Source organism: Geotrypetes seraphini, chromosome 3 (genome assembly GCF_902459505.1).
Source record: "Geotrypetes seraphini chromosome 3, aGeoSer1.1, whole genome shotgun sequence".
In the NCBI taxonomy this organism is placed as follows: domain Eukaryota; kingdom Metazoa; phylum Chordata; class Amphibia; order Gymnophiona; family Dermophiidae; genus Geotrypetes; species Geotrypetes seraphini.
Genome location: NC_047086.1, coordinates 153,332,471 through 153,346,859, shown reverse-complemented (window position 1 = coordinate 153,346,859; position 14,389 = coordinate 153,332,471). Strand labels below are relative to the sequence as shown.

Below are 14,389 nucleotides of genomic sequence, written 5' to 3'. Positions count from 1 at the left end.
CTGGAAGCCCTGAATATGTATACCCTAGAGGAAAGGAGAGACAGGGGAGATATGATTCAGACGTTCAAATACTTGAAGGGTATTAACGTAGAACAAAATCTTTTTCAGAGAAAGGAAAATGGTAAAACCAGAGGACATAATTTGAGGTTGAGGGGTGGTAGATTCAAAGGAAATGTTAGGAAATTCTACTTTACGGAGAGGGTAGTGGATGCCTGGAATGCGCTCCCGAGAGAGGTGGTGGAGAGTAAAACTGTGACTGAGTTCAAAGAAGCGTGGGATGAACACAGAGGATTTAGAATCAGAAAATAATATTAAATATTGAACTAAGGCCAGTACTGGGCAGACTTGCACGGTCTGTGTCTGTAAATGGTCGTTTGGTGGAGGATGGGCTGAGAGGGCTTCAATGGCTGGGAAGGTGTAGATGGGCTGGAGTAAGTCTTAACAGAGATTTTGGCAGTTGGAACCCAAGCACAGTACAGGATAAAGCTTTGGATTATTGCCCAGAAATAGCTAAGAAGAAAAAATTAAAAATTTAAATTGAATCAGGTTGGGCAGACTGGATGGACCATTTGGGTCTTTATCTGCCGTCATCTACTATGTTACTACTGACCATACCTCTCCCTATGCACCATAGCATCCTTCTAGCTTTTGCCGTCACCTTTTCAACCTGTTTGGTCACCTTAAGATCATCACGTACAATCACACCCAAGTCCCGCTCTTCTGTCGTGTACATAAGTTCTTCACCCTCTAAACTGTAAATTTCCCTCGGGTTTTTGCAGCCCAAAAGCATGACCATGCATTTCTTAGCATTAAATTTCAGCAGAAAGTTTGCATTCATACATGGAGGAGAACAACAATAAGAAAGGTAGTGAAAAAGAAGCACGGAACTACTTAGAACAAGGAGTGTAATTTTCAATTTACTGCAGACAGTGGTTGTATAAATAAAAGTATTACCTCCCAAGGAGCAAAAGCATTTGGGTCCTTGCAGTTTCGGTCCTTGCACAGGTTTCGAATAGCATATGCAATGGCACTCACTGCCAAGTACGTACTGTGTACAAATCCTGGTTGCACAATATCACCTAGGAAATCCGTTCTGAGGGTCTGGTTGTCCGTTGAGGTATTGTACATCCAGCTTTCTTTGGAATAATTTGCAATGCACTGGTTTAAATCGATGTCCTCTGAACAGTCCCTTAAAATCGCTGCATACTGTTTTAAGAGTTTGCTGTTTCTGAATTGTTTTTTGCCCAGATTTGTTAAGAAGTTTAGAAATGCAGAGGCATTTCCATTTTTAAATGTAAACCCAATCACGTTCCCAATCTTGTTGAAATTTAGAATGGAGCTGACCCTGCTTGAAGCAGACCAAGAGTCACTTGCAATCCAGGTTCTCTGTATCTTCCTCACAAGTGCTTTCTCAAACAGTTTGATAACCAGGTAGGGCTTCAAAAAGGCAACAATGACATTGACTCGCGACTCCCTCACGATGATCTTCAGCACTTGATTTATTTTAGTGTTAATGGTGCTGTCAGAAAGATGGGATGGCAAAATTTCTCTAAACGCAATGCAGACATTGAATGCCATAGCTTGATTCCCAAAGCTCTCCAGAGCTAGACGACCATAGTCATCATCTGTGGCTAATATTCCAATCCAGTTCCAGCCAAATCCATGGATCAGCTGGGCCATAGCCTTTGTCTGAAAGGAATCGTTGGGTATAGTTCTTAAAAAGGATGGAAAGCGAATTTTATTACTTAGAATCTCTGCAGATGCTGAATGACTGACCTAGGAAGCAAAAAAAAAGCCAAAAAAACAATCCGGATACAGAATCTGAAAAGGCTTCAACTCATTTCAATCCCAAATCATGTAGAACAGTAATGATTATTGCACAAGTGTATTGCAACCAAAAGCCAATGATCACAAAGGGAAATTCTATAAAAGATGACTAAAGATAGATGTTAAATAGGTGCCTATGTTAGACACCTAACTTAATTAGTATATTGGCTTCAATTATGAGCTTTGATAAGCTCATAATTGAAAAAAAATAATAATAATAATTGGGTAACAGGTGCCTATCTTCTTAGGCACGGTGTTACATAAGATAGACACCTTTCTTATGGTGCCTAACCCCAAAGTAGGCATGTTTAAGGGAGGAGAAAGACATAGGCACCATTAGGTGTGATTCTCTAAAGTACATAGTAGAGAATGACACAGGTACAAATTTTCCCCCATCCCCACGGGACCTCATTTTCCCGTCCCGTCCCCGCTAGTTCTTTTCCTGTCCCTGCCCCATTCTTACAAGCTCTGTCCTCATCTGCACAAGCCTCAAACACTTTAAAATCCTAGGTGTTCAAGGCTGGTGTGGTTAAGGCAGAGCTTACAGTAATGGGGCAGAGACAGGGACAAAACTCACGGGGATGGGATGGGGAAATTGAGTTCCTGCGGGGATGGAGAAAAATTTGTCCCCGTGTCATTCTCTAGTATTTAGGCGCCTATAATATAAGCTTTTAAAACCCTGGCCTATATTGTAGGCACCTAGGCACCTAAGTTGAAGTTAAGCACGATTTTGTAATGGGTGCCTAAGTGTGACTGACACAGAATAGGTGCCTATCTCTTTAGGTACCCTATTACAGAATCCATCCCAAAGCAGAAAGAACAAGGAACACGAGTATAGAATGTCAGGAGCAACTCTGAGTAAGAGCGAACAAGAAAAGGACCTGATAGATAGGACCCTGAAACCGTCGGCACAATGCGTGGCGGCAGCAAAGAAAGCAAATAGAATGTTAGGCATGATAAAGAAAGGAATCACGAGTAGTTCGGAGAGGGTTATAATGCCGCTTTATAGAGCAATGGTCAGACCACACTTGGAATATTGTGTCCAACATTGGTCTCCCAACCTTAAGAAGGATATAAAACTGCTGGAGAGGGTGCAGAGACGAGCAACGAAGCTAGTAAAAGGTATGGAGATACTGGAACACGAGGAACGACTTAAGAGACTGGGATTGTTCTCCCTTGAGAAAAGGAGACTGCAAGGGGATATGATCGAGACCTTCAAAATAATGAAACGAATCGACAAAATAGAGCAGGAAAAAAAATTATTTACAATGCCCAATTTGACATGGACAAGAGGACACGGAATGAAGCTAAAGGGGGACAAGTCCAGGACAAATATCAAGAAGTTCTGCTTCACGCAATGAATGGTGGTTATTGCGGAATCCACCGTTCTAGGATTTCAAAGCAAACTAGATGCACATCTCCTTACTAGAGGCATAGAGGGATATGGGTGACTAAAAATTACGCCAGGTGTACACCTGGCTGGGCCTCCGCATGTGCGGATCGCTGGACTTGATAGATCGAAGGTCTGATCCGGAGATGGCGCTTCTTATGTTCTTATGTTAAGCCTTTATTTACTTTGAGGAAGATATTTAGCGGGAGGCATTTGGGTAAGAGTGGCTGTTTGACTTACTCAGGGTCACAATAGGCAGTGTGGGTTTGAACCCACAACCTCAGGGTGCTGAGACTGTGGCTTTAACCACTGTGCCACACTCTCCACCCCCCCCCCCCCAGGGTAATGACTTGCTTTAGTGCCACAAAATATTGGTAAGTAATTTAAAGCAGGCAAGAGTCTATTCTGCCCGATTAAACTGCTTTGAATATCGGCCTAAAAGATCTCAGTATGTATACTTTGGAGAAGAGGTGGGAGAGGGGAGATATGATAGAGACATTTAAATAACTGTAGCATTAGTAAACAGGAGATGGACCACTTTTAATTGAAATATGCATGGTCAAAGGTGAAATGGGATGGACTCAGCAATAATCTAAAGAAATACTTCATTTCAGAAAGGGTAGTGGATGGTGGAAGAAAGAGAGACTGTTACTGAATTTCAGAAAGCATGGGACAAGCACAGATAATCCCTGAGAGACAGAAAGGGATTGTGGCACTTGGTAGTTGGTATGTAGGTGGTCTCTCTCTGCTATTATTTTCTCCGTTTGTGTTTCTCTGTTTAATCAGAAACTCCCTCTTTTACTAAGGTGCGCTAAACGATCAGCGCGCGCTAAACGCTAATGCGTCATGTTAGTCTATGGACGCGTTAGCATTTAGCATGTGCTAATTCGATTAGCGCACCTTAGTAAAAGAGGGGGAAAAATGTTCCTATACTCGTATGTTTTCAAAACACCTCAATTGAATTCACCTCAAATTGATGTAAAGTATGCCATTTTACTAATCTTTCTGGTAAACCTTCCTTGTGTGTCACAAGGAAGGTTTACCAGAGAGATTAGTAAAATGGCATACTTTACATCAATTTGTTAGAAAAGAGTATTAAAGTCATGAATACCAGAAGTTTACTCTAAATCCAATTTAAAAATCAATAGGTCCTTTTTTGCGGTAGTTTACAGAATAACTTCTTCTTTAATTGGTATGATCAATGCATATGAATCTAATACAGTTTGAATTTCCTTTATGAAATGTGCTAAAATAATCAAATAATCATTCTTAATCTTTTTATAGATTTCTAGCATTCAAATCCCTGAGGATGTGGAGAATGCTTCAAAATATGTTGGATATTGCTTTGTCTGTTTGTGTAAAATAAATAAATAAATTTAGGGCTGAAGATTTAACGCATTAATAACACGATTAGTGCACTAACCCTCCTTTTACTAATCTGTGATAGAAGTGGCCCAGAGCACTACAATGCTCCAATGCTGCTTTGATGCTCATAGAATTCCTATTGCGTTGGAGCAGTGTTGAAGCTTTATGTGCCCTGGGCCACGGTAGAAACCTCTACTGTGGCTTAGTAAAAAAAAGGGCCTGTCTTTAAAGTCAATTTTAAAAATGCAATCACGATTAATGCAATTACTTGGTCCTGTGTTGGGACCTGCTTCAGTTTTAGCATCAGTGTCTCCATGTGGCCTCAGGCTCAGTCTGACACAGAAACAGGAAGTTATATCAAGCTCTGAAGTAACTTCCTGTGTCTGGGTCAGCCAGAGTCAGCGGCAGTACAATGCTGATACCGTGGCCTCTTTCAAACTTGGAGAAACAGTGGGTCCCAATGCAGACTAGGTCATCTCTGGGAGCAAGGAGGGAGAGAGTTGTTACATCGGCGGAAGGGAGGGGGGAATGCAAGGAGAGAGAAAAATGCCTAATTCAGGGCAAGGAGGGAGAGAGTTGCTACGTTGAGGTGGCAAGGAGAGAGAGATCTGATGCAGGAGAGGGGTAAGAAGAGGGAAAGAAGTACTGGACTCAGGGTAAGGAAGGAAGGAGAGAGGCACTGCATCAGGAAGGGCATGCACATGGCTAAAGATGTTGTTTCACTTTTGGTTCATTTGGACTCTTTTCCAGATTTTCAGACTCTGATTTATTTCACACATTAATTTTAAATAAAATATGTTAAATGGGCTCCAGGAGGTCCTCTTACTAAACTGCAATAAGTGGCAATAGTTTTACTACATGGTACACATTAGCATAGACCCACGCTAATGGCTATAGCATATTAAAACCAGCTACAATATTTATAGGATAGTGTGTATATGTGTGTATAAAACACAAGATATGACATCCATATTCAGTTGATCCAGATGAACTCTGCCCTGTAACAGAAAGAGAGGAGAGAGGGGTATATTATATGCATCGGCAAAGAGAAATGTCTTGAGATCGGCTTTGAAATTGACAAGGGATGGCTATAGTCTGAGATGAGAGGGGAGTAGATTCCAGTGATGGGGCCTGGACAGAAACAATTGCAAACTCTGGGGAAAAGTGAACAAGAAAGGGATCTGGGTGTACTGATAGATAGGACCCTGAAGCCGTCGGCACAATGCGCGGCAGCGGCAAATAAGGCAAATAGAATGTTGGGCATGATAAAGAAAGGAATCTCGAGTAGATCGGAGAAAGTTATAATGCCGCTTTATAGGGCAATGGTCAGACCCCACTTGGAATACTGCGTCCAACATTGGTCTCCCTACCTAAAGAAGGATATAAAACTGCTGGAGAGGGTGCAGAGACGAGCAACTAAACTAGTGAAGGGTATGGAGAAACTGGAATATGAGGATCGACTTAAAACACTGGGATTGTTCTCCCTTGAGAAAAGGAGACTGCGTGGGGATATGATCGAGACCTTCAAAATACTGAAAGGAATTGACAAAATAGAGCAGAGAAGATTATTTACAATGTCCAATTTGACACGGACAAGAGGACATGAAATGAAGCTAAGGGGGGGCAAGTTCAGGACTAATGTCAGGAAGTTCTGCTTCACACAGAGAGTGGTTGACATCTGGAATACTCTCCCAGGGGAGATTATTGCGGAATCGACAGTCCTAGGCTTCAAAAGCAAACTAGATGCATATCTCCTTGAGAGAGGCATATAAAGATATGGTTGGCTATAAAATAAGCCAGGTGAATACCTAGCAGGGCCTCCGCGTGTGCGGATCGCCGGACTTGATGGACCGAAGGTCTGATCCGGAGATGGCGCTTCTTATGTTCTTATGTTCTTAAGTAGTGTCAGAAATGATTTCTTGGAAGGAATGAACAATCATTCCATTCTGGTTGTAGGATCAGAGCGATCTAGAAGTTTAGGTTGTCAGGTTTCTGTAAAGATAAAGGAGTATTTCAGCCAAGCTATACATTGCGAGTTTTGAAGACAAGCTATAATAGTTTGTATGTAATGCAGTGTGATATGGAAAGCCAGTGTGAGGATTATAGTAGAGGAGTGATGTGTCCAATAATGAGCTTGATAGCAGTGCTCTGTATAAGCTGGAGCCATTTGTGGTCCTTTACCCAAACGCCTTTGTAGAGAGAATTACATTAGTGACTGATGACTTAACGTGTGAATGAGTACATTAAGAGCAGGAGAGAGTAAGATGTGGTAAATACTGCAAATCATGCATAGTTTGTGAAAGGCTTTTTGCATAACAGTTAAAATCTGAGGTGTGAATGAGAGAATGGGGTCAAGGGTGACTCTGAGTACCTTGGTAGTGGTAACCTGGGGGACTGGTAGATTACAAATAAGAATGAGTGAGGAAAGGATAATGTTGTGATGCTTGTTGAAAAGTAGGGATTTGCACTTGCCCGGATTGAGTAGTAACCTATTGTTAGCCAGCTATGTTGATAAGTGTTGAAGTTTAGGATTGATTGATGTAAAGTGAGTTTGATCTGTGGGATCTAGGGTACACAGAATTTGAATATCATCTGCGTAGATATATGTTGTGAAGTCAGAAGCCTGGAGAATGGTAAGTAAAGGGGATAGGTAGATATTGAAAAAAATGGGGGCCAAGATGGAGCCTTGAAGAGGGAGCGAATGGGCGTGATGTTTTATATCTGGAGGTGACAGTATAAGAGCGATAAGCAAGGTAGGAAGAGAACCAACTTAAAGCTGCTTCTCTAAGGCCAATTTCTTGAAGCTGGATGAGTAAAATGGAATGATTGTCTAGATCAAAGGCGGTAGATAGATCTAGTTTAAGAAGAAGAACTGATTTAGATTGATCTAGGTGATAGTGGATGTAAGTTGTGATATCTAACAGAGTAGTTTCAGTGCTGTGACGGCGAAAACCTGTTTGATTGTAATGCAGAACATGGATTTATCAAGATAGTTTTGCAATTGGTTGTGAACTAGAATCTCTGCTATTTTTGCCACAAATAAGAGGTTAGTTTTAGGTTGGTAATTGGTGCATATAGATGTGATTGAAGAATCCTTGATTTTAGGGTGAATGGTTGCCATTTTGCAAGCACATGGCCGGCAGTTAAGCTAGAGGTAATCATGGAGAGAAGAAAAGGATTAAGGAGTGTGAGAGAACATTTGAGAAGGCCAGCAGGGATAGGATCAAGCGCCAATGTGCAGGATTTCATAGAACAAATTGTTCTACGAGAGTTCCCGGGAGGATGGGATGTTGCAGGCAGTAAGTAAGCTTTGATGGAAGATAGTAGGAGTTTGTGAGTCCTGGCTGAAAGGATTCAGGGGTGTAGGGAGTTTGTTGTGCATGTCAATGAGCTTTTTCTCAAGTGGTCACCGAGTGCCTCGGCAGAGGGCAGAGGGTTCATTTGCTGTTGTGTTATGATAAGTGGTGAGTGTTATCACACATTGATAATTTCCCCCCACCCCCATGGCTCAAATTAGACCTATAAACCTCTTGAGTGTTGAAGCTCTGAAGAATGGAGCTCAAAAGGTGATTCTTTTGGGGGTGGGGATGAAGTGGGATTGGGATTCAGACCTTGCAGATCTAAGTTCCTATGGCCTCCTGAGGGTACAGCCATTACTAAGCTTTATTTTTTTATTACCATATATATCATAATGCTAAGGCACATACAAATACTTCTACTCCCCCCCCCCCCCACTCTTCAGTATGCTAATCCAAATGTGGATATTGCACATCCAAGAAGGAATGGAGTCATGTTAAGGGAGGGAGAACAGGTGCTGGGTTTTGATCATTTTCCAAGCCACCCTTGCACTTTCCTGTGGGTTAATGTGACAAATCCAGGGAGAAGAAAGCACTGTTCCTTTGGCTGGCATTGTTTTCAAAGAGAAACACTGTATTCGGTTTCATTTTGTGCAAATGGGCTTGGAGGTCCAGTGGCTGTCTGCAGATTGACCTGATAGAGTAAGATATATATTCAGAGTAACTAATTCAACCAGGCTCCAAATATTATTCTCTTGAGGAAAAAAGTATATCAATTTCACTATATCCTCAAGTTCATACATTTCTATAACATACTTGAGAACCTCAGAGACACCATACAGGACTCATAATATTCATTGTCTTAAGCTTCACATGCCATCTTCTCACTGGTTCACATAAATCTCATCCAATATTCAACAGCATATTTAGCTAGAGTAAAACATTAATGAATTAACACTTAGCTTTTTATGGTCATGAAAAACAGGGAGTAAGCCAACACGTTTTGCTTCCTGCTTTACCAAGATTCATCACCATTTTACTCACTGACATTCATCTCGACCATATATTTAGTTCAAGATCTTATATCAGTTAAATACTTAATTAAATCACCTTGGAACGAGGCAATCCCACTAATATGCTAAATCTTACCAGTGGTATGAGGTCTAAATTCAGCAACCTGGAAATTGCCATAGTCTCTTCTGAGTAACTACCTCCTACCACAGCCTTCACCCTTGGAATGTAGTCCGTGTAGTTACACCGGAATTCCACAAAATTTTCAGAAGTGTTGAATTTGGAGAGAAATCGCATAGCTGCAGCCAAAGCCACTGTGACCTCCGCACACGTATCGTATATCTCAAAACCTAATTTAATTCCTTGTAACAGTGTAGAATTGTTTATGGATTCAACAGCATAGATCATGCACATGGACTGAAGAAACCCTTGCAGTTCAAATCTGTTAAATGAAAGAGAGCAAAAATCAAACGTGCTGAATTTCATCGATTTAAAGGCGCATGCACCTGATTGAAAGCAATATGTAATTCCAAAATTCTGTAGTTTCCTGCACGATGACATAGAAAGTTCTAGCACTTGGATAGGCAGCTTTCAGTTGAAAAGTGCATTAACTGGGAGCTGAAAACCTGCTGCCATTAAGAGGTTAATAACCTCAGCACTTGTCTTTGTTTTGGGTAACACATGGTAAGTTCAGCCCACTATTCCTTTGTCTTAAATCAAAACATGTTGCGACACAAGTGGTAATATTCAATCTATAGTTCAGTACAACCTATTAGAAAAGTTAGAAAAACAGGAATTCCCGTTCAACACATGACTAGGGGCTCCTTTTACAAAGGTGTGTTAGGGCCTTAACACGCGGAATAGCACGTGCTAAATTGCTGTGCGCGCTAGACCTTAATGCCAGCATTGAGCTGGTGTTTTGTGCGTGCACTAAAAACGCTAGCGCACTTTAGTAAAAGGAGCCCTAAAATAATCTAAAAGTCACAGTTCAGCATTTGCATTTCCCCTCCACTCCTTAAACTACTTTTTATGTTTTGTTTTTTCAAAGCACTGGCCACAGTTACATGTTTTGACTTCTTTGATTTAAAAAAAAAAAAGAAAAAAAAAAAAAGGTCTCTTTGTAAATCCAGAGGTGCTTCCATTCCAGCAGGCCGATTTTCAGAGCTTCTTTGGTAAACCAACAGTGAACACCCCATATCACCAGAACAGCACAGGAAAATTGCTCTCCCATTCAGTGGCGTAGTAAAGGGGGGGGGGGAAGAGGGTGATCTGCCCCGGGTGCCATGTTGTGGGGCCCCCCCTCCTCTCCGCCTCCCTGCCTCTTCCCATTCCTCCCCTCCACACGCATGCCCCCCTTCCCTCCCCTTCCTCTAGTTGAAGTTGTTGTTTGCGGCGGTCAACAATGTGCTCGTCGCGACCCCGTTGGCACTCTCCCGCTGACATCACTTCCAGGTGCCATGCATAGGAAGTGATGTCAGAGGGAGAGCTGATGGGGTCATGAGGAGCATGTTATTGACTGCCATGATCAACAACTTCAACGAGAGGTTATAGGGGAAGGGAAGGAGGGCGCACACGCGGCAAGTCAGGAGCAGAGAAGGAGCAGGGAGGCAGAGAGAGGGTTAGAGAATGACACAAATCTTTCCCCTTCCCTGCAGGAACTCAATTTCTCTGTCTTGTCTCTGCAAGTTTTGTCACTGTAAGCTCAGCCTTAACTGCACAAGCCTTGGACATTTTAAAGTGTTTGAGGCTTGTGCAGATGAGGACAGTTCTTGCAGGAATGGGGCAGGGACAGGAAAAGAACTCGCTGGGACAGGAAAATGAGTTCCTGTGTCATTCTTTAGATGGGGTGCCTCTCACCCTTGTTATGCCACTGCTGAAAGAAAATGATATTGAAATTATATGTGTGTGTGCCTTTGAGTTGACCACCAACCCATGGCTGCCTGCGCAGTGAGGAATCCTCCCTGTGATATGTCAAGGCAGAGTACAGGAGTGGTTCACCATCTCCTCCTGTGCAGTTTCACTATGTTGCTGTTGCCCAATATAGGGCCCTGCAGCAGCCAGTATTCCCCAGCAGTCCCCCGTCTAGCTACTAACCAGGCCTGATGCTGCTGAGCTTCCAATAGCAAGGCCTATCCAGGGCAGCCAGGCTGTAGGTTGAAAGTATATGTACACTGTAAAATTAAAAGCAAAAGGGAAGAATGTTCTTGGCACAGGTGCAGAAGAGTTTTGTGGTAAAAGCAGCCTTTGTGTGCATGCTCCAGGCAAACCCAACCATATACTACTACTACTACTATTTATCATTTCTATAGCATTACCAGATGCACACAATACTGTACATTAAATATGCAAGAGACAGTCCCTACATTGTATGCGTCTCCCACTGGCCTAGGGAGATGCGTACGGCTGCCTAGGACTTCCTAAGGCTACTTCCGGGCCAAACCACACCCACGAGCCTTAGGCGAGCTTGGCTTCTGGAGGTGCCTCCAATGTAGGCGGCCTACCTAGGGAGGGTTTAAAAAAAAAAACAAAACGTGCGTCCCGATTGGCTAGACAATGGTAGGACGTCTACCACTGCCTACAATCAGGATGCCGTTATAGGATCCAGGCCATTGTGTGCAACTTGCAGCAAAGGTAAATGTACCATATTTAACAGTTTATAGTAGACTGAGTTACTTTCTAGTGTGGTTTAGACCATCTTCAGTTGAATTTTCTGTAATCCATGATGTTGATGTTGAATGGCCATTGATGCAGCCGTTGCAGTTTAGGCTGATGGGACACAGTTAATGATTGATACTTACCCCTAGTGTTGTTGAGATTGGCTCAAGGTTAATGGCCGAATACGTAATTCTGTACTCTAAATTCGAAATGTAGGTTATATTATGGTGCAAGTTTGAATTGCATTTCTTGAAGAGTTTTGGGGGGATGTGGCACATTTTGCTCTTTGCTGGCATGAGCAACAACTCCAACCCGCTGCTTGCGCCAGCGTCGGTTCTCCTTCTGATGTCACGTCTGAGTCCCGCATCTAGGAAGTGACATCAGAGGAAGAGCTGATGTCGATGCGGGCAGCAAGTTGGTAATGTTGCTCATGATGGAAAAGCTAAAGAGGTACGGGAGAAGAGAAGGGGCTCATGCAGGTGGCAGGGGGGCAGGGAACGAGTGGGAGGTGGCAGAGAAGAGCGCAGGAGAGGGGTAGCATCACTCCGGGTACCTCTCACCCTCGCTACGCCACTGACTATAAGAAACTTCCACCTATATGTCAGCTCTCCCCACCCAACAATCCCCACCCAACAATCAACCCCTCCCCAGTTACCTCCCATTATGAAAAATGACCTCTATGAGTCAGCCTCCTGAATGACTCTACATATGCGAACCTCCGCTCTGTAAGGCAGCTAGGTATAAGAGCATAAGAATAGCCTTACTGGGTCAGACCAATGGTCCATCAAGCCCAGTAGTCTGTTCTCACAGTGGCCAATCCAGGTCACTAGTACCTGGCCAAAACCCAAGATGTAGCAATATTCCATGCTACCGATACAGGGCAAGCAGTGGCTTCTCCCATGTCTTTCTCAATAACAGACTATGGACTTTTCCTCCAGGAACTTGTCCAAACCTTTCTTAAAACCAGCTATGCTATCCGCTCTTATCACATCCTCTGGCAACGCATTCCATAGCTTAACTATTCTCTGAGTGAAAAAAATTTCCTCCTATTGTTTTATTTTATTTTTATATATATCTTTATTCATTTTCAATCTAAAAACAGTGCATACTAAAATTGCATAACAAGTTGCCTGAAAAAACAGCACTTATATCTATTAGTGAAATATAAGAACATAAGCAATGCCTCCGCTGGGTCAGACCTGAGATCCATCGTGCCCAGCAGTATGCTCACGCGGCGGCCCAACAGGTCCAGGACCTGTGCAGTAATCCTCTATCTATACCCCTCTATCCCCTTTTCCAGCAGGAAATTGTCCAATCCTTTCACGAACCCCAGTACTGTACTCTGCCCTATTACGCCCTCTGGAAGCGCATTCCAGGTGTCCACCACACGTTGGGTAAAGAACAACCTCCTAGCATTCATTCTGAATCTGTCCCCTTTCAATTTTTCCGAATGCCCTATTGTTCTTTTATTTTTTGAAAGTTTGAAGAATCTGTCCCTCTCTACTCTCTCTATGCCCTTCATGATCTTGTAAGTCTCTATCATATCCCCTCTAAGTCTCCTCTTCTCCAGGGAAAAGAGACCCAATCTCTCAGCGTATGAGAGGTTTTCCATCCCTTTTACCATCCCTTTTACTCTCCTCTGAACCTTCTCGAGTAACGCCACATCCTTCTTAAGGTACGGTGACCAATATTGGCCGCAGTATTCCAGATGCGGATGCACCATTGCCCGATACAACAGCAGGATAACTTCTTTCGTTCTGGTAGTAATACCCTTCTTGCTTATACCTAGCATTCTATTCGCTCTCTTGGCGGCCGCTGCGCACTGTGCCGTTGGCTTCATTCATTGAATAATTTTCACCCCCTCCCCCCTGATTTCAATATATTCAAGATACCCATACAATAGTACTAACAACTCATAAATAAACCAGTCCCTATACCTTATCCTTCTCCCTCCCACCCACTCCCCTTCCCTGGATGTAAAAAGTATAACCAAAAGTAAAGGAAAAAACCATTCAATTAGAATCAATAAAATTGGTCAATGGACTTCACGTCAGATTAAACCACTTAATATCACCTTTTTGTTCAGACATCATTTTCTCGTAACGATAACACAAGCATATCGAAGTGAAATTTAAGTGGTCACAATTCTTCCAGTTTTTCATAATCATTTGGATGGCTACCCCCGTCATTATACCCAATAACCTATTTTTATGCCTGTCTACTGGAGATGTAGGACATAACAGCGTCCCACATAATACCGCTTCATATGACAGCGGAACCACAGTCTCCAGAATCAGAGTAATATGCCCCCATATAGATCTTCAAAAACTGAGTATCAAAGGGCAATAGAACAATAAATGATCCAGTGTCCCTATATCGAGATGACAATGCCAGCATCTATTTGACTTAGAACTATCTAATTTTTGCAAATGAACAGGGGTCCAAAAACTTCTATGTAACAAAAATAAACCAGGTTTGTCTCATAGATGCTGACGCTGTACACCTCATCCTCCAAGACCAAATCCGTGGCCATTGAGTAGCAGAAATCTGCTGCTTAATCTCAATGCTCCAAATATCTCTCAAACTTGTTTTTGGGTTCTTATTCATATAGACAGATATTAATTTATACCACTTGGCTGCCTGATGCCCCAGCAAATCTATCTGGAAGCATAGGCCCAGCAAACTATACAGATTTTTTTAGATTTTGCCAATCAGGGAACCCCTTCTGAACGGCTTGCTTCAACTGCAACCACTAAATATATTTGAGATTTTGAAATACTGAATGATTGTTGCAGTCATGAAAAATCAAGCATTTTCCCATTAGATATCACATCATCTAACGTAT

The 14,389-nt window shown here is 42.5% G+C and overlaps 1 protein-coding gene across 1 annotated transcript in view; it reads right to left on the bottom strand.

The window, feature by feature from the left end:
- GPRC6A (G protein-coupled receptor class C group 6 member A) overlaps window positions 1-14,389 on the bottom strand; it is a 61,576-nt gene that overhangs the window by 41,032 nt on the left and 6,155 nt on the right. Inside the window, exons 2-3 of the mRNA XM_033938405.1 lie at window positions 9,028-9,331; window positions 955-1,776 (exon numbers count right to left, since the gene is read on the bottom strand). Of these exons, the coding sequence (XP_033794296.1) occupies window positions 955-1,776; window positions 9,028-9,331 (1,126 nt within the window). The remainder of the gene's footprint in view (window positions 1-954; window positions 1,777-9,027; window positions 9,332-14,389) is intronic.